Here is a 26570-nt window from a genome sequence, read left to right as displayed (position 1 = left end):
TCCCTATCCTTTATCCTGCTTATCTCTTTTTCCATGTTTCCTGCTGGTGATAACACAAAAATTTTTGAGGAAGATCTTGTACAGGAACCCATCAGAAAGAGGGTCCATAAATAAGCTGGTCAAAAGAAAGAAGCCATCAAGAGATTTGAAACAGGCCATTTGGTAGTATTGTCTAAGGTGGGCTCATGAATGGGAAAGGAGATTTCATGCAATAGGCTCAATCAAGTCTGTGCTTTAATCTTTGTACATTGAGGGAAGGTACCAGGGAGCTAACTTGCTTTTTGGAAGAACATCTGAGTTAGCAATAATAGATCAAGCAGTGGTAAATATGTAAGATATTCTAGACCTAACTAACACATTAGAGATCAGTAAATTCTCCTCTACAGGCATTGAAAAGCTTTTAAAGATTTCAAGGATGAAATTGGGGAAAGCCTGATAAAAAATGTGTAATGTGTCCTGACAAAACATGCACTGTTTAGGAGGCCTGGCACACAGCCAGCATGCCTCCCACTGGAGATGATGCTTGGAGCCAGGACGCCAGAGGACAAGGCAGGCAGCTGACCTAGCCCAGTAAGGGGAGGACATAGTTAGACATGCTTAGTTTTTTTTTTTTTAATGAATGTGCATTTTCAGTCACAGAAAATTTTTTTTCCATGGCCCATTGTTATTTATGTGGTAATTTAAATCAACTGCTGTAGTGATACTCCAAAGGTAGTAACATAAAAGAGGTCTTGTTTTTAAAACTTGTATGTCCATCGATAGAGAATTGTGATAAGTAGGGAAGGTCTTCCAGAAATGGGTGTCAGAGGCAGATCCTAGGCAGCATTTAAAAAAATTATCTAGAAGAGGAAATATACACTTAAAATAGCCATAGTTGCAGATGATTCTCAGCTCTGGTGAGGAATGAAATGTCCTATTAAAACAGAAAGAATTCTTGAAGCTGAACATGGGGATAGGGGAGCATGAGTATAAGCAAATGTAGAGTGATATGTTAGGGAAGAAGTCATTCAACTCTAGGCTTCTGGATTTTGAACTCAAAGAGATTAGTGAAGAGAAGATCCTAAGAATCATTGTAGAGTAGATTCTGATTCAGGTAAGAAATGACATTGGGCAGCCTTTACAAACCATTGCAGTTTTGTGGCTGTCCCTTGAGATCTTGTGCTAAGAATATAGTGATTAGAGAGGTGATAGGTGGCCGTTATCAGCAAGGACTGGGAATAGGAGTGCTAATGTTCACCTCCCCTCAGCTTTATCTAGTAGACATCATTCAAGATTTACTAGGGCCAAAGAAAGTTCACAGAAGGACAAGAAAATAGGAATGAGGCAATATTGTTGAAGACAAAGTGAAAAACTCAAGCCTTGTAAATCTTGGGTAGTGGAAGACTAAAAACAAAATCTGAATTAGTAAATTCCTAAAGTAGAGCAAACGTGAACTAATGATTCAGAATGTGGAGTTTAGGGTCTATCAGAAGATTTTGGGGCTGTCTCTAACCTTCAGAAACATCTTAAAAGTTAACCATGGCTTTTCCAAACCAATTCTTGATAACTTAGGCAGAGATGGGATGCTAGACTGGCTGGGATTAATACCAGGGGAAAGGGGCATTTTGGGGGGCTTTTATTGCACTGTGTCCATCATCTTTCCTCATCTTTTCTTCCATGTTCCTTCCTCACTTGCTCTCCTTTTCTGTGTGTTCCATCTCTGTCGGTCTGTCTTCCATTTCTCTCTCTCATGTGAAGCTCCAGTTTTCCTCTATCCTGCGTGACACTCTCTGGGAGCCAAAGCCCAGCGCGATGGACAGAGCCCCAGAAGGCCTGCACAGAGCTGAGGGCAACTCAGAGGTCTCAGCCTTGACCCAACCTAGCAAGGGCCCCACTGGGTTTACCCCAGTCATGGGTGCCTCCCCAAGAAGTTCTGAAGAGCCCTTGGGGGAGGGGGAGAGCCTGGTGGATTCCAAGTCAATTCCGTTTGGGGAGAACCCTTTTGTGCTGGCCAACCGGGGAGCATCATGCCTAGGGGGCCCTCCCCTGGGATATGGCCAGGGAGGGGTGCTGAAGACCAGCCTCTGCATCCCCAAGGCAAGCGGCTCTTCATCCTTATCCTAATACCTGTGTCATAGAAACTAACCTGGGATTTGGGCTGGGGATTAGGGTGATTGTAAGAGGCACTAATGTGGTCCCTAATTTCTCCTCTAGAAAAGGGGTTTGAGAAAGGAGAAAAACTGGGGGACACTAACTATGCCCTCTCATTGCTTTCCTCATCTGTAGTTCTCACAGTATTTTCTTCCTTCTGTTCATTTATTTCCCTGTTCTCTATGAGGACACCTACAGAGGATATTTGATGCCTTTTTGGTCTCACCCACAAATCATTTAGCCTACTCTTGACCCTTCACACCTTTCCAACTTTATGTACTTTTCTCTATCCTAGCCTTTTAACTCCATACCCATGAAGACATATATTGATATATGCATATACACATGTATAATATGCATAGACTTATATGGACTTGATGAAATTTGAACTGTGTCTGTGTGTCCATCCTCCTGTCTCTCTTCCTTTCATTATCTCACAACCTGGTTTCCTTTTCTCTCCTAGGTTTCTCCAGGGACCATAGGAAACCCTCTTGATGCCCCTCGCTCTCCCAGTAGCCAACAGGTAAGTTTCACTGGAGAATGAGACCAGAAGAAGAGATTGGACTGGAGAATGTGTAGTGGTGGGAGGAAGAGTGACAGGGGAATCTCTTTCCTGATTAGGATCTGTTGAATACATTTTTAATCAAGACCTCTTGAATCTTCAGGAGCCCTGAGTTTGATGGCAGAGGCCTGCCCCCCTGTCCCTTCAGGAATCCCTGATGCGATTGGAATGACAGAACAGTTATTAAGTAACTTCCAGTTATCTGTAGAACAAGTCTGTCCTGAAGGCCTAGTATATACAGAACACTGAGCTGTGGTCCTGAGGGAGAAAGAGAAAGTATTGAGACCAGGACCCTGCCCTCATGCAGTCACTCAGTTCAGGAGAAGAGTGAGACAAACACAGGACCCGAAAGGCACAGTCTCCACGTCACTTCTGCAAACATTTGTCAAGCACTTTCAAGGTCAAAGCTCTATGCGAGAGCTGCCCTACATAGAGAGAGAAAGGAGAAGTCAACATAAAATAATTTGAGGAGTTAGGAGCACTAACAACATAGGCATACCAGAGGTACCTTTTCCATTCCAAGCACAGGGACAATCTGCAAAGGCATGGAGTGGGGAGGTGGATGGTCAAGCTCAGTGAATATTGAATTGGCCAAATTGTCTAAAGCATGAAGTATGTGAAAGGGAACAGTGTAAAATAGCTAGAAAGGTAGGCTAGAGTCACCTGATGGAAAAGGTCTTTATGTGTCAGGTTTTGGATTCTTGTTTTATTCCAGAGGCAGTAGGGAGCCACTGAAGACTTTTGAGCAGGGGAGTATGATATGCTTGCTGGCTTGTGCTTTTGGCAGTTCTGTGGAAAGGTTGAAGGGAAGAAGGGAAATCAATTAGGCTATTCTAAATGTCTAAACTAGGGTGTTGGTCATATGAGTGGTTTGAGAACAATAAATGTAAGAAATAGTATGGAGACAGAATTAGCAAAGCTGATTACACAGGGATGATGAATATAGAAAAGAGAGTTAAGGATCACTTCATTGCAAACCTGTGTAACTGGAAGGATAGTAGTGCTCTTAGAAAGGAAGAATTTTTTAAAAGCATTTTATTTTTTCCAAATACATGTAAAGATAGTTTTCAACATTCATTTCTGTAAGACTTTGTGCTCTAAATTTTTCTCTTTTCTTTCCTCACCTCCTTCTTCCCCCAAGACAGCATTTTATATAGGTTAAATATGTGCAATCCTTTTAAATATAGTCCCATATTTGTCATGTTGTGCAAGAAAAATCAGACCAAAAGGGAGAAAAAACCATGAGAAAAACAAAAAAAGTGAAAATAGTATGCTTCAATCCATAGTCTCCATAATTCTCTCTCTGGATGTGATTGCATTTTCCATCCCAAGTCTGTTGGAATTGCTTTGAATCACTGCATTATTGAAAAGAGTCAAGTAAGGGAGAAGTTTGTAAAGGCTGGTTTAGTAGAGGGAGAGAATGAGTTTCATTTTGAACACATTAAGCTTGAGATGCCCATGATGGAGATGTACATTATATAGTTGGTGACTCAGCATTGCAATACAGGAGAGGGACAAGAGCTGCTCATATAGACATGAGAGTACTCTGAATCAATATGGTCATTTAATCTATGGAAATTGAGACTTACCAAGGTAGAGGGAATATATAAAAAGAAGAGGAACCAGGAAAGAGCTTTGGGCCAGAAGGTAACAAAGGAAACTGACAGGGTAAATTAGTTAGCTAGGTATTTCATTAAAAGTTCATTAGAAAGGTACAAAGGGCTATAAACAGTTGGAAGAACATTGTTGAGGATCAAGGAAGCTCCTCTGGTGGGTGAGGGATTCAGTAGGCAAACGGGATATGGAATTATAGACAGTTTTTATAAGCCTTCCAAAGACTTCTACTTACAGGCATTTTTATGTGATGAGAATTTGTGTATGGAGGGGAAAGAGGGCAGAAAAGGGCCTGGATACCTGTGGAGAGAGGGGGCCAGCACACAGTTTAAGGGGTTGGTGCCTGAATAGTAACTGACTGAAAGCAGACGTGAGGGTAGGTAGACAGATGCAGCAAAGGTCTATTTCTCTTCATGTTGAAGGCTTCAAACCAGGCAGCTGTGTAGTGTGATGGTGGTGATGGTTCTACTTTTTGGAGGGTTTTTTTGTTTTTTTTTTTAACTGTGGAGTGGGGAAAGGAGAGAGATTGTGGAGTGCTAAGCCAAGGGACAGGAGTTGAAAAGAGAGAAGGAAGAAGGGGAGAAATGGGGGGGGGGGTAAGAGAAAGGGAAGGGAGGGAGAAGGAGAGAACCAGAGCACGCACAGTACTATACAGTCAAGTTCACAGGTGTTTTTTTGGAATGCAAATTTCTTTCAGAATTCTTTATGCAAATTGGCCTCCCTGGCAGACTGGTTCCAGGTTCTGTTCTTGGCAGGCGGTGATAGGGATTGCAGTGGCAGTGACAGCAGCGCCTTTGCAGCTTGTCAGAAGCTGCTTCAATGGGGAGGAAGGGGGGAGCCATGCAGAGCTCCTGAGAAGAGAGGCATATCTGCAGAAGGGTGCATAATAAGTGAGAACTGATTACATAAGCATAGGAATAAACTTGGAGGTGGGAAAACACAGGGCATGTTTGGTGAATAAAAAGTAGTCCAGCTTATTGGATTTTAGAATTAATCACTTCTTGCTATGTGCTAGTGCAAGAAGTATAATTAGAAAAGTGAGGCAACCCTTGCCCTTTGTGGTACTGGTACAGAAAAACATATTCATAGCCAATAAATACTGGCTCTGTGCAGAATACACAGAATATTGAGGAGATGGGTAGGGAATCAGGGAACAAGGGGATAATTGAGTTGATCCTTGAAGGAAGCTCAGGGTTCAAAAAAGATTAACAATTGAGGAATCTCAAGAGTTCTGTAGTCCAGCCCTGATCGAATAGAGAAGGAAAGACTCAGAGAGGGCACAAGTGACAAATACCACATTTAAATCTGATGTCTAGGAGGATACCCAGTTAGAAATAATTTAGGAGGAAGCTAGTGCTGACAGGCTGGAGCTCAGGGAGAGTGGAGGACTAGAAATTGAGATCTGGAAGTTATCTGCAAAGAGGTGACATCAGTATAGAATATTCAGAAAAGTAATCTAAGAGACCTGAAAGAATAGTTTGGCACAAAATATCAGAGGGTCTTGAATGAATGGACAAAGCATTTATTTTGAACTGGGGATACAAATGGAAAAGTTAAGATGGCCCCTGCTCTCGGGGTGTTCACATGGGGGGACAACACACACAGACATAAGGTTTCAGCTGCAAGTCAGATAAAGTCAGATGTTGTACCCTGGTGCTTGAGGTACAACAAATAGTCATGCCTCCAGTCCTCTCAGTTTCTGAAGTTAAACCATTTGGCAGCACCAAGGCTCTTGTGGCAAGAACTTTCCTTTCTGGATTTTCAGTCACTATGGCTGTAGCTCCTGCAGGGGCAGTAACCAGTGTGCCTCTCCAGAGGGGGAGTGGGGGGGGGGTTCCCAATATGATGACTGTAGACACAGGCTTAAGAAGCATTGCTGTTTGCAAAGTTCTTGGTTTCAATTAGTCAACAGTCATTTATTCAACACTTGTAGTGTTCCAGGAACTGTATTAAATTCTGGAGACACCAAAAATGACCAAACCCCTCTCTCCCCCCCCCAAAAAAAAGTGTCTGCTCTCAAGGAATTCCCGTTCTAATGGGGGAGACCCTATGCAAACAATTATGTACAGATAAGACACAGTGTATCCCAAGTCTTATAACTACACTAACGTTTTTAGGATACCCTCTATATAGAATAAAAACATCTATTGACAAAGCCAGAGGCCATTTGAGGAAGAGAAGTTCATTTTACTGATGTCAGTATTATCCAAGGGAAGAGATTAAGTTGATAAGGAGTCTTTTGGAGGATAGATTAGGAAAGGATAATTTAAATTAAGTAGAACAGTACAGCCAGCAAGTGTGCGGTGCTATCTACCACAGAGACTTCCCTAAAGAAGCAAAGTCTAGAAGTGAATGGGCACATCTTTGGATGGAGAGTTGTGAGCAGTAGGATGGGTTCCTGAGAATTACTTTGAAGATTGATCTCTCTTAGCTTTTTTTTTTTTAATGATTTGGGAAAAGTAGTGCACACCAAGATCACCATAGATCATTCATGGATGAGAGAGCATGCTGATTGGCTCAAATGACAGTGAGAATTGTTGTAAAGGGGTCAGAGAGAGGCAAGATAGCATGTGTAAAGTGATACATTTGGAGAAGAGTTACTAAAAGTTAGTTATATAGGAACCTGAGAATCATTGCATTTAGCACATGGACACATGGGTCCAAATGGCCAGCAAAGATCCAGGTCCTCTCAAGAAGGAATTCAGAGCAGAACTACAATTTTTTCCCCTTGTACAGCTTGGAGTTTGGGTTGCAGGTCTGGCTACCAAACCTAACTAGAGACAGAACAGTGGGAAAGGGACTGCTAACATGAGCCCAGTGATAAATTCGGAGACCTTAGATGTCTAGCTCAAACCATATATTAATCTTGCATCCTCTTGGTTGAATTGGTTTTGTGTCAGAGGCTAGGGCAAACTAAAAAGATTAGGCTTTCTTATTCAGGGAGGAGGACCCAAACTGAGAAGAAGGGATGTAGTTAATAGTAATAAAGCTTTGAAGAGGCTATTGCCTGGAGAGATAAAGACAGGTAAGGAAAATGCCTAAAGAGAGAGAGTTTGGTTTGATGAGGAACAATGGCTTAACATTTAGAGCAGAAATAGGATGGAATGTCTTGTAGGGTCGTAAACTCCCTGTCACTAGAATTTTTCAAGTACATTCTGGATGGCCACCTGCCAGGAACGTATCCTGCCACAGATGGAAGATTGGACCGAGTAATCTCGGGTCCCTTCTGGAAGTCTATAGTTCCAGGGGAAATAGACATTTGCTTACCAAGAAGACCTAGGATCCCTTTTGTTCACCCTAAGCCTTTGTTGCTACCCAGCTGAGCCCTTTGAGCCTTTTCTTAGGCTCTGCTTTGATGGGTATGCCTTTCCCTCTTACCCTCCTTTCATTTCCCATCTTCCTCAGAGTGAGTGGCCATATTCAAGCTACTCTCTTGAGAGGGCAACAAAATTTTCCTAGCTTCATAGCAGATTCTGAAGGGAAGTAAAGATGTTTGTGAGTGTCCCTAATCTAAGGTAAATTTAAGGTAATAGGGAATCCAGGTGTAAGCTCTGCCAGTAGTCCCCAGGGTCCCCAATGAGAAATGAGCTAGAGGAATTGGCTTAAGGGAGTTATTCTGATGGTCTGGAGGGTGGGGTGAAGCTGAGCCATTGGGAGGCAAAGCCTAAGAGAGGTTGAGTTGTGTAGTCTTGGAGATCTGTGTTGAAGAGGAAATAGTAGGCTCAGAATTAGACAATTGCCAGTTAGCTCTGTACTTTCTGGCCTCTCTTGGTTGGGACCCTATGGTTCATAGAGAGGAGCCCCTCTGATCTCTTCCTCTCTCTCTCACGGATCCCTCTGTACCTGTTTCTGGTGCCCTCAGCCACCTGCCTCCCCCCGACCCTTCCACCTGGTGGGCAGGGAGACCCGCTTTGTAAGTGTCTTACGTGCTGCAGCTTCTTCTGCTTGGCCTTCCCAATGCCAGATGATCTCCAGTGTCTCTGTCCCTGCCTCTGTCTGTGCGTGTGCGCCTCTCCCTCTGGCACTTGATTGGGAGGAGCTACTAGCAAGGCATGTGCTTTGGGGCTTGGCCCCTGATGTCTTGGGGTAGGCCAGGGCCTCCCTTGTGAGCCTAATAGACTCCTTTTCCAGTCCACTTTATTTGTGGAGCTGTGGGGAGGGCAAGGAAGAGGTAACTTGAGATTCCCCATTTTCACTTTGCCCATTGGGCACAGGGTACAGCTCGGGGATGGGGCAGACTGGCTACACTCTTGGCTGCTAGCTTTGGGGAGGGGGATGTTGAAGGGGGAGAAGCCATCTAATTCTTTGTTTCAGGCCTCCATCAGCTTCCTGCCCTCCCAGGAGGAGCACAAATCCGTGAGTATCCTTTTTGCTCCTGCTATGCTTCTCAGCTTTGGGCTGCCTTTTGACAGCTCCTCACTGTTTCTCTGATTTCCCTTTCCTTCCACTTTACCCCATATTTCATTCTTCCTATCTCTCAAACTGTATCCCCACCACTATATACGCTTCTGCTGCTCTCCAACCTTTCTTTCTTTCTCCTTGTTTCTTTTCTTCCTCCCTGTATCTTTTCTTCCTCACTGCCACCGATACAGACTAAACCTGGGGTGATCCAGCCTCGGCCATGGCCAGTGGGATCCACCGCATCTGGCGGTAGAGACAGCCCCAATCCCTTCCAGTCTTCACCCCTGCCCCGAGCCTACAGCCCCAGCTCCGTAAGTGCCTCCTGCCCCAGTTCACCCTGCAGATCAGGGAAGGGAGACATCATCCTGAGGGAGGAAGGTTCTCCCTCCATTCCCTACTCCCATTTAACACAGAGCATGAAGAACTAGATATCTGCCTTGGGAATTTGGTCTGGGTTGGGAGTTGGTGGGAAGAAAAAGGAGGAAAGCAAGATTTGGAGAAAGCATTAGAACCTTTTAACTAGGAATATTTGGAAAGTGAAGGAAACTGGTGGGGAAAATAGGGCCTAATTAGAGGAGTCATCTTTCTGAGGATGAAGCAGCTGGAGATGAGCGTGGCTGGAGAGGGTGAGGAGCTGTGGGAAGGGACATGGAGAGAAGTGCTGAAGAAATCTTCAATCAGGCTATGGATGTAGGCTCAGAAAGCATTTTTCATGGCCCTATTATTCATCCTGTCTTCTTCCTCTGCCTTCTCCTTCCCTTCTACTGCATTCCTTTTTACTGCTTTCTCTTTTTCTCTGTTCCTCCTTGTCTATCCTTTCTCCTCTGTCCTCCTGTCCTCCACAGCCTCGTACCTGTCCTCCATCCCCACCCTCCCCCAGTGAGTTCCCTATCAATGTTAAGCAGGCCTACAGGACTTTCGCAGCTGTGCCCCCCCCTCACCCTCTGACAGAGGCTCAGGTATGGCCTGACCCTTGGGGATCGTCTGATTTCACCCCTGCCCCTCTCTAAGGCTTCCTAATCCCACTCAGGTAGCCAATTATTTCCAGTTTTCATTGGGTATCCCCTCCCCTCCACTTAGTTTTCCCAAAAGGAACTTCACATGCAACCAAACCCCAAGAGGCTCCAAATTTCCCCAGACGTGAGGGGGGACAGGTTGAGAAGTGGTGATCATGGAAGCCATGGGTGAGAGATGAGGATTTAGGTGACTGCTATCAGCTTTCTCCTTCCCCTCTCCCCAGGTGGTACCTCCTGGAAATGCTGCCAGCCCAGAACAGTTGTCTTTCCGTGAGAGACAGAAATACTTTGAGCTGGAAGTGAGACCTCCCCAGGCTGATGGCCCACCAAAGAGGGTGTCCCTGGTTGGTGAGGATGACCTGAAGAAGATGAAGGAAGAAGAAGGTAGGAGAAGGACTTGAAGGGAAAGGATTGGGTCGAAGTCTAATTCTGTGTATTTGTTGGGATAGGAGGCTGTCTGGAAATCTCCACTGAAGCTTTTTGTCATTCTCTTCCTTCCCCTGTCCTAGCACGGAAGCTACAGCAGAAGCGGGCCCTACTTCTTCAAGAAGAGGAGGAGGAGGAAGCAGAAGAAGTTTTAGCCCCTGCCCTTGCTCCAGTGGAAGGACTGGAGACCCCAGGAGAACAAAAGAGCTCGTAAGAACCTGGGGCTTTCCTGTGGAGTAAATCAGTCCAGTAAATGCTGACACAGTAGCTGGGGTTTGGCAAGATGACTGACACCCATGAAATCCAGGCTAAGCCTCCCATCTCACCATTCTCTGCTAGTTGTCTTGAAAATTGGTAACTGTTGATGTGAGGCTTCTTTAGTTGGGACTTTACATGTTTGACAAAACCTCTGCGTTTTTGTGGCTGGGAGGAAGAGCATTCTCTGTTCCTTGTTTAAAGGTTTTAGATATGCCTTGTTCAAGGCAAGGGGTTCAGTCACGCTCCAGGTTGGACTGACCATCTTCGGACCCACCAGAGAGGACGGTGGGGCCCCCTAATGCTGAGGGGGTATTATGGCTTAGAGTTTTGAAAGACTCTTTGTCATTGAGCACAACCAGTGGCAGGTTAGCCCAGGGTGAAAGATGGCTTATTGACTTTTGCTAGATAGAGGGTTGATGCTTTGAGACTTCATTGGGAGCTGCAAACAATGAAAAAGAACTTAAGAGATGACTTAGGCTGTCAGCACAAGATTTGCTCCTTTGCCTTCCAGCCTCCCTCAAACTGAGCCCTCCAATTCCCAGAGGAACTCACTGGAAGAAGGACCCCAACAAGAGCTGCGATCCAGCTACTCGGCTAGGTAAACAAGGCTACTGAGGGCTCCAAAAGGAGAAGACAGTTTGGGGATGGGCTCAGGATGGATCCATTGCCCTGTATCCTAGGAGCCAGGAGGTTGGGGAGTGGTCTCAACTTGCTTGCTGCCTTTTTGACATTGAGTGTTCTTCAGGTAGATCCTTGTGTCACCTACAGGCTGAGCCCCATGTCATTGGGGGCCGGAGAATTGGGAGCCCCAGTCCGGACAGCTAAGGCCGAGCGACGGCAGCAGGAACGGTTACGCATGCAGAGTCCAGAACTCCTGAGCGGACCTGAACGGGAGCTATCTCCGGCTGAACGACGAGCTTTGGAGGCAGAGAAGAGGGCACTCTGGCGGGCAGCCAGGTGCCTGACCCCCTTCCAGCTTGCTGTGTAGTCCCAACCTCCCCCTGGCACCTCAAGGAAACTTGACCCCAAGGGGAAGAGAAAGCTAGTCTGTACCGGACTCGCTGTGTGCCTGCCCTGCCTCTGCTGCTTAGGAGGCCGGCGGTGTTAAGTTAGGCTTGGGTCAGGACCAGCAGGGACGACACGAGTTTTGGGTAGAAGAGAGGGCTTGTTTCAGCACTCACTGCTTAGATAAGTTTTTCCGGATATATTATATGTGAGCTGAGAGCATGATAATGTGCGTAGAAAGGAATTCAGATTCTGCTTCTAAAAGATTCTGTGATCCTGGGTGAGTCACTACCATTCCCTGTGACCATCCGTTACAGAGTAGTTGTCGTTCTGCTTTGTTAGACAGTTTGCTCATCAATCAGTGCAGTCACAAGTATGGACAAAAACATGTGGAGATGCATTGACTGCAGGTGTATATGATCGGTGTGGGACTGTAGGTGAGGTGTGTGTGGTGCTGTGGACATCCTTGAATACTTGAATCAGTGATGAAGGCGTGCCTTGTTATATGGAGATGACTCACTGTGGGATGATGTCTGGCATGTGTGTGTGTGTGTGTAGCAGAGAAACTTAATGGAGGAGGATGTGGCCATTGCGGGATGATTATCAGGAGTATGGTGTTTGCGATGTGCATGGCTCTTAAAAGAACATACTGTTAGAATCATGTACCGAAGCCTGGGGGTGAGTGTCAGAAGTGTATAATTGTGGGGCAGCTGGGTGGCGCAGTGGATAGAGCACCAGCCCTGAATTCAGGAGGACCGGAGTCCTAGCTGTGTGACCCTGGGCAAGTCACTTAACCCCAGCCTCAGGGAAAAAAAAGAAATGTATAATTGTGATGGTTAGAAGTTAGCCTTAAATTGAGATGTTATTGTGGGGTGCCTAGCACTAACCAATGAGTTTCCGGGACTCTGGGTGCTCTAAATCTTAACTCTGCCTCTGCTGTAAAGCTCAGACTTCAGAAGTGTTGTTGGTATAAGATCACAGTTAATCGCTTTGTGTGGCCCAGTGTGTCCAGTGCACCAACAATTATGCCAATGCTTGTGGCATTTCAGGGCACAGAATGTTGAAGGCTAGCTCATTACAGTTATAAATAATACAGTTATATTACCCAGATATTTTTAGGCATCTTTTGTCCTCATTGCCCTTAGAAGTGTTTCTGATTGTCTTTTCTGGGCCCTAGCTCGTACTCTCCCCAGCTTCAGGTGTAAAATTATCCTGATAGTGCATTCCCTTCTTTTTAGGATGCTGGCTCACTTCACCTCTGGCCCTTTGCTCTCTCTCTCTTCTTTCCCACCATCTTTGTAAACTCTCACTTAACGTGTGGTGGCAATTCTGTCTCTCCTTGGGTCTGAGCTATTTAGGGCCAATCCAATCTCTTCTCCTATCCTCTAGATCCACAATGTTTTGTGTCCAAGTATGATTCTTGACTATTCCTTTTGGTTTAGTTTAGTTTGACCTCTCATTTCCGGGACTTGGGATAGTACCTCACTACCTCTTGTTTCTTCCCTGCCTGACCTGAGGTTCACTCTCCAGCTGTGGACACTGAAGGCCTCCTCATGTTGATAGCCTCAGTAATACTTCTGAACAGTTTGCATTATCCTAATGTGCCTCTTGTGGAAATATAACTCTTAACTGATTTCGGAGCTGTTATAGAACAAAAGATAATACTTCAGGGAAAAAAGAACATTCCTTAGTTAGGGGCAGGGTTGGTGACTTGAGAATGTGTATGAAAGAGGTAGCACTGGGGAAAAGGGGGGAAGACACTTTCTGGTTACTGTGTGTGTCTCAAAAAGTACCATAGTCAGTGTACCTAGTTCTCCAAATCTTTCTAGAGAATCATTCCAGAATTGTATGACCCTGTCCTTGGTCTCATACTGCCTTTTAAATTCATTTTTATTAAATCTGAAACCTTCATTTGACTCCTAAATGTGGGGCTAGATGCTAGAGTCAAATCCAGTGTAAGATGATACGGGTGATTGTATTGGCTGAGACTATTAGCAGGACAGGGAAATTTGGTTCCTCTACTCCCTGTTCTATTTTCTCCTTGCTTTTATTTTGATCTTCCTTCCAGTTCTCTGTTCTTAACTGTGCCCTTAATTGATCTAAAGGGCCCAAGTCTGGTTGCATTGTTTTCTATTCTCTGTCTCTCACTTGCTTTCTGTCTCTGTCTCTGTACCTCTATCCTCATGACCCCCAGACCCTCAGCTTTGGACGACAGCCTTAGGGACTACGAGCAGGACCTGGCCCGTAGACTCTACCGGGCCCGCCAGCAGGGGCTTCCTCTCAGACCCACCCCCCGAGCTGGGCCAGGAAGTCCTGCCCCAAGGTGTGCATGGCCCTGCCTCCCAGCTGCATGCCTTAGGTTCTGGGCCAGGGTTTTGGGTCTTCCACGGGGAATATGGGACAGGGGAGAAGCTAATGGCTCCCTAATATCACTGGATCTTTTCTTGTCTGTGGCCCTGAGTGGGCTAAGGTTAAGGAAAAGCCCAATCCTAACTCTTGTCTCCCCTGTCCACCCTGACTCTTTCTTTTCAGGATGAAGTCCTTGGAACAAGATGCTCTGAGAGCCCAGATGGTCATCGCCAAATCTCAAGAAGGAAGGGGAAAAAGGAGCCCCCTTGGTCAGCTGACAGAAGCCCCCTCACCTGCACCCACTCCCTCACCAACGCCACTTGAAGGTGGTGGGGATGGGGAAATTGGTCAGTTTGGATGATCTGGGGTGTGGGTTGGGATCAATCAGAGGATTACAACAGTGTTAAAAAGCAGGACTGGCTGTCAATCCAAGTAAGGAGTCAGACAAGTTGGTGTAGAGGGAGACATCATTTGTTCTAGGGAGAGGAATGGGGGAAGGGCAGAGAGAATGATTATCATTCCTTAGGAATGGAGGGACATTGAGGGGCACTGACTAATCTCTCTCTTCTTATGTTCCCCCAGATCTTAGCCCTAGGATTGTCACCTCCCCTGGCAGGCTGGTAAGGATGAGTCTTTCATTCCCTTAATCTGAGTTCCACTTTGTCCTTATTTCTCCACATTCCCTTCCCCTTTGTATAATTTTCTGTCTTCTTCACTCCCCTTTTCTTTTGCCTCTATTTCTGCCTCTTAGGTTTTTACTCTTGTGTTTATAATCTCTACATCTACTCTGTGTCCCTCCCCAGTGCTTTCCCATGCCTATTTCTGTGTCTCTGTACAGGTTTGTGTTTCCAAAGTCATGGCATCACCTCCAGAAGGCTTAGTCTGAGAAACAAAATCTGTATTGGGGTGTGGGGGTAGAGGGAAGTGGTTTAGAGAGATGGCAGTGACTAAGGACAGGCCCCCACAGGGGCTGAAACATGAGCTGCATTCACCTCTCCCTCTCCCCCAACACATTCGTGTGTGCACGCGCACACACACACACATACACCCCCAGAGTTCCTTCAGTAGTAAGAACAGTATCGTTCCCAGCCCTATTTTGACCTTGAGCAGCCTTTTTCTTACACTGTCTCTCTTCTCTCTCCTTCCCTCCAAACTTCCCCCTTCCTTCCTCTCTTTCATGCTGTCGCTGTCCCCTCAAGTCCTTGTCTGAAAAGAAGTTTGACTACCGGGAATTTGCTGCTCTTCCTTCTTCCAGGCCTGTGTATGACATCCAGGTACCAGCAGACTTGTGTGTTATTCCTTCTTTGACTATGCTTTTGTCTGTCCCTCCTATTCCCACCCGTTGCTTTTTTATTGTTCCTCCCCAACGAAATTCCTAGTTGTCCCATCCCTTTGCTCTGCCCTCATGTTCCTGTCCCTGCTCCCCATAACAGAAGCCTGTTGCCACAATAGCTGTCTGAGAAAGTTAGAGGCTGTTCCATCACAGCTCCCGCTACCCAGTGTGCCACCCAGGCTTCCTTCCAGGCCCCTAGAAAACGGAATATCATCTATGTGTGTCTTTCCTTCCTATCCCTGAGACAACACCTGGTTCTAGTAGGGATTGGGGAAGATTGAAAAGTTTTCTGTCTTTAAACATAAGGAAACAAATTCTCTCCTCTCTCTATTTCCCTACTCCCATCCCTTAGGTTGGAAATGGGCAACAGATGTAAGAAAAGTACAAAAATTTTCACAAAAACCTGCGTTCTAGAATGAATGTGCACATGATTTCTAAGCCTTTAGTTCTTTAATAACTAGATCCTATGCCTTGACTTTTGTGCTTTTTGTGCTCCTATTTGAGCCTGGAATTCAGGGCACACATTGTAGAAGAGAAACAGATTCATGCCCTACCTGTCCTCTCACTCTCTTTCCAGGGCAATCTTACCTACTCAAGTCCTTTGTGGGATTTGTATCCCCATACCTAGCATAGTTAGCTTTTCTAGGTTCAGCTTTTACTTGAGCAAGAATCTTCTCTGTAGAACCTCAGACAAGTGGTCATCCAGACTTTTTTCAAGCATCTTATATGACAGAGAACTTATCATCCATTTCACTTTGGGATGGGTCTAGTTGTTAGAAGAATTTGCTTCCTTCTATTGAACTAGTGTCTTGTCTTCCTGTAATTTTTACCTAGTTAGTGATCTTGGTTCTCCCCATAAATCTAATCTCTCCAATACTTAAATGCTCTATAAATTCCTGAAAATGGCTGTCATCTATCCATTTTCTCCTTCCTCTCCCCATCCCAACAAGGCTATTCATCCAACATAGTTTTGAGTTTCTGTTCCACACAACATCCTTCCTAAAATGTGGCTCCCATAGTTCCAGGTGTGATTTGTAGGGCGTAGACAAGTATGTGGTATTCTCACCTGCCTCATTCTGGATATTCTGCTTCTGTCTTAAGGCTTTGTAATATTCCAGTATGAGACAAGATTTGAAGTCAGGTCTGTCTGCTTATAGTTTGAAGAATCAGTCTGCTTTCCCCTTTTTGAATATTTAGTTATTTTCAAATTTGAGAAAATTTAAAGCTCCACAATTCTGCCATGGAAGTAGTCATTCACTAGGACCTAGTGGCTTGAACTTGACTGGTGACTAGGCGTTTTTCTTGTCTCTTCACTTACATTGAAACTAATCATTTCATTCTCCTGATAGAGAAGAAACAGCAAAAGCAAAATTGGGCCACCTGCCTTTTTTGTCATCTATGATAGATTCACAGATAGCAGAGTAGTTTGCTGTTTCCTTCTCCAGTTCATTTTAAGTGATGAGGAAGCTGAAGCAGACAGGATTAAGTGACTTGACCTGGTCACACAGCTAGTAAGTTTCTGAGGCCAGATTCAAATTCAGGAGGATGAGTCCAAGCTTGGTGCTCTTTGCACTGTATTCATGCTCAGTTCTGTTTTCTGTATATCCTTTTTAAAAATTATATAATTGGTTGATACTTTCACAGAAACTGTAGTCCTTTACAGTATGGAGGCTACTTTAGGTCCTCAGAAGTTCTGTCCAGTCAAAATATAAATTCTAACAGGCTCTGCTGAGGAGCCAGAGGACTTTGAAAATGGCTCTAGTAACAGACTTAAATTTGTTATCTGTGGACCGGTCTTAGCTGAGTGTAGAGCCACTCAGTAGCAGCAAGGTAGCTAGCTATTTGGTGACCAAGGAGTCCTAGTCATCCCCTGCTCATGTCGTGCTGCCAGTGGTAGTATGGTAGAAAGGGGAGAGAGGTTGGCAAGAATCAGAATCATCTGGGACTTAAGTGAGATGTTTATATGACATTACTGAAGTAACTAAACTGTACCCATATATAATCCCCCCCCCCCCCAGGCTGGGGGTTAAGTGACTTGCCCAGGGTCACACAGCTAGGAAGTGTTAAGTGTCTGAGAACAGATTTGAACTTGGGTCCTCCTGAATTCAAGGCTGGTGCTCTATCCACTGCACCACCTAGCTGCCCCCATATATAAATTTTTGCTGCAATTTAATTTAAAAGGCAAAAAAGTTGCAGCTAAAAGGAAGGATAGCTCAGAAGTTCTCCTTAGAAACATAAAGAAAAGAATTCATGGCATCAGAGATTTAGAGCTAGAAAGGACCCTAACACCCAGCAAGTAGAAGTCTCTCATAAAGAACCTAAGTTCCAGGGAAGTTAACCATCTTGCCCAGGGTCACTTAGGAAGTGACAGTCAGAGTTTGAACTTAACTCCTACTACAAACCCAAGTGTTTTTACACTAAACCATGATGCTTCTGGGAATTGGCAAAACTGCTTTCATTGTAAACTAATAAACATCATGAAATACTTGTTTAACTAATTTTAGTTTGTCCATGATGAGCACAACAAGCCAAATTACAGCTTGTGACATCTGTTTTAGATGGTGAAGTAAAGATGTTCTCTGAAGAACTTGATAAGACCCTTCAAACTATTAAATATTTAGTATTTGGTACAATAAGTACATTGATATGTGATGCATTTAGTAAAAATAAAATGGATGGGAAGATAGCAAAAAATGTTGGGAAATACCATTCAAGATCAAGAAAGGAAAGTGATCAAAGTCTTAACTACCCAGGTTTTCACTTGTATGTCATGAATGTTTTCTTTTAAAAGAATCAAAAATTACAAGGAATCAAGCACCAAAACTATTAGCTCTTACACACACAGTTCTCTTAAAGTATAGTAAATGGAAGTCATTTCAGAATCAGCTCTCTGTGTGTCTTCAGGCTGGCTTGTTTAAACAAATGTCAACTCCAAAAACTGGCCAAGTAAACTTGAACTCTGAATGCCACCATTTATTAGAGAAGTGTAAGGCAAAAGCTACAAGGATGCTAAAAGCACACACACGCACACATGCACACACGCAACCAAAATTTCATTAAACACCAAGCTGAAAGACATAGATAGCAGCCCTAGGTACCACTGGTTAAATGACAGCTCATTTGCAAAACATTGTCAGAGAACAGAAAATGACAAGAATTAAATACTTGACAAGACAGAGTAAAGAACTTGAGGAAAAAAACAAGCTTCCAAAGAGGTCAGTGTGAGACCCAGTGAAGCTAGGTCCTCTTTAAGAGCTTTAGATGAAACTGGAAGGACGACAACAGACTAGGAAAATAACATCCCCATTTTAATTATGATCTAGAATTAACAATGATGACCATGAAACCACATTTTATTTCGATATCATAGTATTTGATATACTATAACAATACAACAATAATAACCAGAATATAACTTCTTAAGGTCTGCAAAGTGCTTTACAAATGTCAACTCATTTTATCTTCACGAAAACTCTGGCATGTTGGTGCTAATTATTAAAGATTACTGAGACAGATTGCAGTTTTAGTGACTTGCCTGAGCCACAAAGCCTAGTAAGAGTCTTAAGACTGATTTTGAACTTGGGTCTTTCTGACTACAGGCTTAGCAGATCCAGTTCTGTTACACTGCCTACTGGTTTTCGTGAGGAAATTGTAAAATAAAATGAAGTTCATAAATACAGTGGACCAGACTGTACACCTAAAACAAAGACATTTGCATCAGATACAAATTTTTAAAATTTTATAATTATAAAGTTTTTTTGATAGTATATAACATTATCCCTTGTATTCATTTTTCCAAATTTTCCCCTCCCTCCCCTAGATGACAGGCAATCCCATGCATTTTACATGTGTTTCAGTATAACCTAGATACAATATATGTGTGTAAATCCAATTTTCTTGTTGCACATTAAGTATTGGATTCCAAAGGTATAAGTAACCTGGGTAGATAGACAGTAGTTCTAACAGTTTATATTCACTTCCCAGTGTTCCTTCTCTGGGTGTAGTTGTTTCTGTCCATCATTGATGAACTGGAAGTGAGTTGGATCTTCTTTATGTTGAAGATAATCACTTCCATCAGAATACATCCTCATACAGTATTGTTGTTGAAGTGTACAGCGATCTTCTGGTTCTGCTCATTTCACTCAGCATCAGTTGATGTAAGTCTCTCCAGGCCTCTCTGAAATCATCCTGTTGGTCATTTCTTACAGAGCAATAATACTCCATAACCTTCATATACCATAATTTACCCAACCATTCTCCAACTGATGGACATCCGTTCATCTTCCAGTTTCTAGTCACTACAAAGAGGGCTGCCATAAACATTTTGGCACATGGAGGTCCCTTTCCCTTCTTTAGTATTTCCTTGGGATATAAGCCCAGTAGTAGTATGGCTGGATCAAAGGGCATGCAGAGTTTGATAACTTTTGGGGCATAATTCCAGATTGCTCTCCAGAATGGCCGGATTCTTTCAGTGTCCTAGTTTTCCCACAGCCCCTCCAACATTCATCGTTATTTGTTCCTGTCATCTTAGCCAATCTGACTATAATACCAGATACCATTTTAAAAGCATTCAAAGAAAATATAAGAAATAATGAGAGGAAATGCAACTAGAAGTGGGTAGTGGGTAGAAGTGAAGTGATTAGAGCACCAGCCCTGAAGTCGGGAGGCCCTGAGTCCAAATCTGGTCTCAAGACACTTAACCCTTCCTAGCTCTGTGACTCTGGGCAAATCACGAAGAGAAGATGAAAGGAATGATTTCAGAGAACCATAGGAAGAAGACTCATAAACTAATGCAGAGTGAAGTGAGCACAACCAGGAAAATAATTTATAATTATGCAATAGTAATATCTTTGTCTTGGAAACAAACAACTTTGAAAGACTTTAGTGTCTGCTCAATACAGTAAACACTTATTACATGGAATCAACCTCCAGATCAAGAGGGGTGGACTCAGAATGCAGATTGATGGTTGTATTTTTTTTTTCAACTAGCCAATTTGGGGATTTTATTTTCATGCTTTCTCAGTATAGAAGACAAAGATGGGAGGGAGAGGTTGAAGGGAGACAATTTAAATCTGAAAAAAAAAAAAAAGACAGTAAAATACTAATATTCAAAGTATGCTAAAGAAAAGAATCTTGTAGGAGAAGCTAAAATTTGATCAAGTCTTTTTTTTTAAAGGCTACTTGTTAGGTACACCCATAGTTACACATGCTGCTTCTGTACCTCTCAGCACCATGGCCTGAGTCCATTAGCGGATGGTTTTGATCTTGTTGCCATCCTAGCATTTGAGGTAGAAGGGACCAGAGCTGCCAGCTGATCCTGGCCCAGACTGTCAAAGTGGTCACAGTCAGCATCTGCTTGAAGATCTTGAACACTCACCTCTGTAAGGAGCCATTCATCTTTAGGACAGCCTTGGGATCAGTCATCTGGCATTCTCATCTTAAATCAGAGACTTGTTTGTGATGCCTTTGGTCCCTCCTTTTTTTAGGATGGTTTATTGGTTCGTGTGACGTCTTCCCCAGTTCTCTGCTACTCTCAAAGTCTCATCCTTGAGACAGGGTTCAGGACCCACTTCCAGAAGACAGGCAGATTTTCATTTCCTCTTGTCCTCCCCTCTTTTGTATCACACTGGGATCTGACAAAGTGAACACAGGGTCTAAGGGGAGCTAGCTAAGGTCTCTATCCCGCCCTGCTTTAGGGATTATTAGGAAGTGGGACATTTTAAGGATGTTGGAAATCAAAAATAAGTGCCTAGAGCCCTGAGCTTAAGTGCCTACAAGAGAGTTGGATCCCACTGCCACTCCAACCCTGCCTTCTCTCTGTTTTAGTCTCCAGATTTGCCAGAGGAACTGAAGTACCTGGAGGATAGCCTTAGTCCTGGTGAGCCCTGGGGGTGAGAGGGGAGGAACCCCAAAAGGCTCTGGGATTGCCTAGACCTGCCTTGACCTCTACTTCCTCCTCAGGCCACCAGGAAGAGGATGGAGAAGTCGAGCAAGTGTTGCTAGGCCCCTCTGGACCCAGTCCTACAGCCCTGGAGGAAGTAACCCTCTGCAGCACCCGTCGGAAACTTCGGCATGAACGGCGTGGCCTAGACCCTGTGCCCTCCTAGGCCCCCTACCCAGGAGAGGGATTGGGGGAAGGCCCTGGACCCTGAGTCCTCCTGGGCCTTCCAGAAGGGGAGGGGAACCTGGATCTGTGCCCTCCTAAAACCCCAAGAGGTTTGAGGGGAGTGGCAGGGACCTCTTGGCCCCATCAACTCTGCTGGAACGGGGGAAGGAAAGGGTCTAGATGCCATGTTCTCCTAGACTCCCAGAGCATACTTCCTTCCCCCATCCCCACCGAAGGAGCTCATAGATGTTGGGAAGTTTGTAAGTTGTGTCTAGGGAATGAGTGAGCAAAAGTCTGTACCCTGATACCAGCCACACTGTGCTGGCCCCTCCCCTAGTGTCTGATCTGGTGTGGAAGGGAACCAGCCGTAGATCGGGTCACAGAGGAGCCTACTTTGTCTGGCTCCATGTTTGACCCCCCGGGGTAGGGATGAGCAGGTTCAGCCCCCAGCCTCAAAACTTTCTGGATTCCTTTCTCCCCCAGCTGTGGCTGTTCCTTTGAGCTGAATCAATGGTGGCCTCTTATCCCCATGAAACTGGATCATTTTAATGGGATTTTGATCGGGGGTGGTGGTGGGGCAGGCATTTGTCACAAATCATTGTTCATTGCTCCCCCTCCTCATTCTTCTCATTCCTGGGAGCTTTTTCTAACTCGGTTTTAGCATTTTAACTCAAACTGTTGGGAGCCCTTGGCTCAGCTTCAGTAACTAACTTGTGTCTTCCCTTACCCCACCTTCTCCCCCCTCAAAAAAAACACACAAAAAAACCTGGTACTGGGCGTGTCACACGCCAGGGAAGCTAGCATCAAGACTGTAACTAGTGACATTTGTACAACCAAAGAAATCTATTTTGTGGTTTAAGGATAATAAAGTTTACTTTACATTTTATTGCATCTGTCTTCTTTTTTCCCTGCTACAATGTAGTGCTGAGGAGCTCTGGTCTACCCAGTCAGAACTGGCTTAAAGTTAGTGTAGTCAGAAAAGCTTCCTGGAGACTCCAGGGAAAGAAATGAGGCTAGAGCCTTGCCAGGTGTCTGGAGTGAGGGAGAGGCAGCGAGCCTGCCAGCCCTGGGCCCCCGGACTCCGATGGGAGTTGTCCTATGGGAAGTGAGCAAGGCTCAACTGGTGGACTAGTTCCTCCGGGCCTGGTGACCTCTGGCTCTTTGTAGGCCCCGAGGAACTTGTATAAAACTGAATACCACTGTGGGATAAAAATATCTGGGTCTTTGCTGTTGTCAGTATAGTTAGTCTTTCTGAAGATGTCAGTAAATGCATCCATCTTCCAGTATCTAATTCTCCATAAAAGTCTCCATCCAGTTTCTGAAGGCCTGTTTCTGATACTTTTAATTTTTACCTATTGGAGTTCCAGTAGGGCAGATAGTGAAATAAATGGTGTAGTGAGGGTCATATTTATTGTCAGATAAGGTCAGTATAAGATATTTTCTGTGTTTGTCACTGGGGAAGAAGTATTGGGAAAGGAATGTTTGAAATAACAGGTGTAAAGACCAAAAAAAAAAAAAAAATTTACATTTTTAAAATGTCAAGGGTACCAAGATAACCCTTGGGTTTTCTATCTTCTTCACTCCGCACCTTGCGCCACCACTGTACTCGGTGCCAAGGATTCAAAGACTAATGAAAACAAGGAGCTCACGTTCTGGCAGGAGCATCACGCACACAGGTAAAAATGTCATTTTGACCAAATTTTTCCTCTTTAGCTCTTCAGTTTCAATCCTGAGGGTGACAAAAAAAAGTTGGGCAGCGTAGGGGCACTTTATGATAAAGGAAATCGCTTAGTCTCAATGTGCGATGTTTTAAAATAGAATTGCCCACTACAGAAAAGCCAGCATGGACCATGAGTTTGCAGTTCCTGCAGTTCCGACTTGTCAGATACTCGCTGGATCTGACTGGTCTTGGATCCTGAGCCTGGGAACAGTATCAGGTGATGGTGGAAACTCCAGTGAGAGTCTCTGGTGAGTATCCTTGTGGTAGGTGGAAAGACTAGGGCTCCAGTAGACCATGAGACAATAGAATCTTGCAAAAAGACTGGGATGGCTTTTGGAACTTTCAGTGACTGGTGAGATGATGGTTTCCTTCCAATTCCCTTTGAGAAACGGATTCCAATAATGAAAATCTTACCTAATAAAAGTATTTGTGAGCCAGGCTACAGGTCAGGTAGTTGGGTGAGACAATTAGAATGGCAGCATTTTCTAGGTGTAACTGGGCTCACCTGTGCATTAGCCTCCAGGATGTGACACACACAGAACTAACAAATAGCTACAATATTCACTTGGAGAATTGGCTTTTCTTCTCTATTTTATTTTTCTCAGTATTTCATTTTCCCAAATACTAGTTTTCAATATTCATTTTTCTAAGATTTTGTGTTCTAAATTTTTTTCTACCTCCTTCCCTGTCATCCCCCTCTCCTAGACATCAAGCAAAGATATAGGTTAAACATGTGTTTGTCTTGGCAGGTAGGGAAGGGCATCGATGGGGATCAGCCCAACCTTGCAAACTCACCCCTGTGGAGGTCTTGGGTGACCCCACTTTACTGTATCCAATAGAAAACCAAATTATGATGTCAAACTCCTGAGATTAAATTTCCCCTATAAATCTATCTATGGCCTATGCTATCTTTACTGAATCCCTTTTGGGTTAGCTTGCTTCAGGGGTTATGCCTGGAGATATCTTTCTTCCTATCTCTTCCCCCATTCCCCTTGTCTCAAGGTGTCTTAACTAACTCTTTTAGGATGCTGAATGCCTTTTAGGATTTAGCCTGCCAGTCAATGGCATATTGCTACCTCCTGACATTCTTTCTACTGGTTAATTGTGAAATCCACTGTGGAACTTGTCTTTTCCATTGTTAACTATATTCTCTCCCAAATCTATTTCCTATTTACCACTCCTGATGTCTATTTTACCCCCTCATTTTGTCTGTAACCTTTAATAATAAATAAATGTGCTTTTTGACAAAGAGAAAGGCCATTGTGAATTCATCACAGAACCAAACCTCAACATTTGGTGCCTACAAAAGACCATTTCCAAGTTTCTGCACCCTGAATCCTCTGTCTCCTCTGAAGTTTTGATTCTTCCTTTCATCGAACAGAGTTCTTAAATCTTTAAAAGTTGTTTGACTTTACCGTACTGTTATTGTATAAATTGTTCTGGTTCTTCTCATTTCGTTCCACATTAGTTCATATAAATCACCCCAGTTTCTACAAATCTTTCTGTTTCATTTCTTAAAAATTCAATATTTCATTACATGCATATGCCAAAATTTGTTCTGCCATTTCCTGCCTGAATGGTTGTTTCCAGTTTTTTGCTACAACAAAAAATGCTGCTGCTGCGTATGTGTTTGTATGTGTATATATTTTTTTCTTTTTCTTTTTCCTCTTTCAAGTCTTTAGAGTATAAACCTGGGAGCCTCCCCCATCCCAACTTCCCTTCTTCATGGTTTTTGTTTCCTTTGTGACTATTCCCTCCCATAATACCACTCTCTTTCTTTACCCCTCATTGATCCAGTTTCTCATTTGAGTTTAATGTAAACACAATTCTCAAAGTGTGGTAAGGGGTGGGGGAGGGTTTGAGGGAATAGCATTACTTCCCGCAAAGTTGAAAGTCTGTGGAGCCTAAAAGACCAAGACTTTGAAAGGTAAAGGAGAAGGCTTTCAGATGCAAAATAGAGAAGGCTTGAATACCTAATTGCATATGAAAAGGCCAGTCCAGCAATGAATTGCCTTGGGGTATGGACTCAATTCTTACCTTTGTCCGTAGCCACTCATCTATATAAGATTCACAAAGGAGCTTGGAAGGCAAAAATGACCAAACCAAATCTAATCACTAAGGCAACTTTAAGTGGTACCAGAGAACGGTTTTTTGAGCCAAGAAGAATTTGTCTTTAAGACAGGCAAGACTGCTTCCATCTCTTGCTTGGAAATGAGGAACAACTTTAGAGTTCAAGGGATGAAAAGGAAGCAGCTTCTGCCCATCCTAAACAAAGGATAGAGTCTAAAAAGAGCTCTCTAGTGCTCAATCCATCTAAAGAACCTGCAGGGCTTCCCAGACCAGCCAGTGGCTCCGAGTGGAAGAATGCAACTGCCCATGGAAGAGCAAGCCCAGGAGAGCCAAGAGGTGCTGCCCCCAGGAAGAGCCCAGCAGCTAAGAACTCGGCCAGCCTGCAGGCAGGACAGCCTGCCCAGGAACAGCAGCCTGTCAGGTCCCATCCAGTACCATCAGCCTTGGAGTCTGCTCAACCCTGTCCAGCCAGTCTAGCCTCTGGAGGCTGGAAAGGGGCCAGCATAGCCATCGAGTGACCTGCCTGCCCCTACCCTACAGGGATGAGTCCACCCAGCTAAGACATTGGATCTGCAGAGCCAGCCTCTCTGAGCAGCAGAGGGACAGCAAACTTTGTAAAGATGCTTGGAGAAAGAAAAGCCCACCTTGTCGGTTGCCTTGGACATGCAGCCTCTCCATCAGAGACGCCAAATATGGGATGTCAGTCTTCCCTGATGAAGTGAAAATAAAGACACCAGATACTGCTGTTGAGGTTGGGAAGGGGGACCCCTAAATTTGGGGTCACAGACCGATATTGTGAGGTATCTCAAAAGACTTTGCAGGCCCAAAGCCCTTTCCTAGTCAAGGGGCAATGTTTTATTGTAATTGTAATTACAATTGTAATTGTAATGCCATTACAAGCCAGCTAAGGTTCCAAAAGAAACCAGCAAATCACTTATGACCAACTAGCCAGTGAAGGTCAGTATGGAGAGAATTCAGAACAGATTAATTACCCCACAACAGCTTATGAACAGATCGCAACTGCTGCTATAAAAGCTTGGGGTTCCCTCCCTGGACAAAAAGATCGAGGGGAAACCTTCACAAAAATAGAGCAAGGTCCCAATGAACCCTTTGTGCATTTTGTGGGACATCTGCAAACAGCTGTCACAAGAACTATTGGAGAAAATGAAGCTACAGAAATAATGACCAGACATCTGACTAAGGAAAATTCTAATGAGATTTGCAAAATAATTATATGGGGAATACACAAAAATGCTCCTTTAGAGGAGATCATAAGGTGCTGTGCCATGGTGGGCACAAATGCTTATTATACTCAGGCTCTGATGAACATGGGAAGACAGGGTCCCTCTTGGCAAGGGATGTTTTCAGTGTGGAAAAACAGGACATCTTAGAGCTCAGTTTTGATATAAAGATAGAGAGGACAGGCTGAGAGAAGACCTAAAACCCTATGTCCAAAATGCCACAAGAGCTTCCATTGGGCCTCAAAATGTAGAGTGACCCAGGGAAATGAGAGATAGGGCCCCCAAGATATTATACAAAAGACAGGTGGGGCATGATGGCAGCAGAGGTTACACTCAGAG

The 26570-nt window shown here is 44.2% G+C and overlaps 1 protein-coding gene across 27 annotated transcripts in view; it reads left to right on the top strand.

The window, feature by feature from the left end:
- SCRIB (scribble planar cell polarity protein) overlaps window positions 1-22086 on the top strand; it is a 62886-nt gene extending 40800 nt beyond the window's left edge. For 4 of the 27 annotated variants that reach the window (XM_074262125.1, XM_074262099.1, XM_074262042.1 and 1 more), the window contains 16 exons: window positions 1738-2076; window positions 2594-2653; window positions 8169-8219; window positions 8621-8662; window positions 8899-9018; window positions 9553-9666; window positions 9948-10107; window positions 10233-10359; window positions 10919-11005; window positions 11176-11364; window positions 13607-13735; window positions 13945-14108; window positions 14344-14381; window positions 14961-15035; window positions 20921-20972; window positions 21056-22086. In XM_074262125.1, the coding sequence (XP_074118226.1) occupies window positions 1738-2076; window positions 2594-2653; window positions 8169-8219; window positions 8621-8662; window positions 8899-9018; window positions 9553-9666; window positions 9948-10107; window positions 10233-10359; window positions 10919-11005; window positions 11176-11364; window positions 13607-13735; window positions 13945-14108; window positions 14344-14381; window positions 14961-15035; window positions 20921-20972; window positions 21056-21201 (1893 nt within the window). In that variant the 3' untranslated portion in view covers window positions 21202-22086. The remainder of the gene's footprint in view (window positions 1-1737; window positions 2077-2593; window positions 2654-8168; window positions 8220-8620; window positions 8663-8898; window positions 9019-9552; window positions 9667-9947; window positions 10108-10232; window positions 10360-10918; window positions 11006-11175; window positions 11365-13606; window positions 13736-13944; window positions 14109-14343; window positions 14382-14960; window positions 15036-20920; window positions 20973-21055) is intronic. The other 23 variants (XM_074262022.1, XM_074262152.1, XM_074262049.1 and 20 more) reach the window with 23 other exon arrangements.
- Window positions 22087-26570: the final 4484 nt, after the last annotated feature.

The sequence above is a fragment of the Sminthopsis crassicaudata genome, chromosome 1 (assembly GCF_048593235.1).
Source record: "Sminthopsis crassicaudata isolate SCR6 chromosome 1, ASM4859323v1, whole genome shotgun sequence".
Classification (NCBI taxonomy): domain Eukaryota; kingdom Metazoa; phylum Chordata; class Mammalia; order Dasyuromorphia; family Dasyuridae; genus Sminthopsis; species Sminthopsis crassicaudata.
Note: the sequence above shows the minus strand (reverse complement) of the source record. Positions and strands in the feature narration are given on the sequence as shown.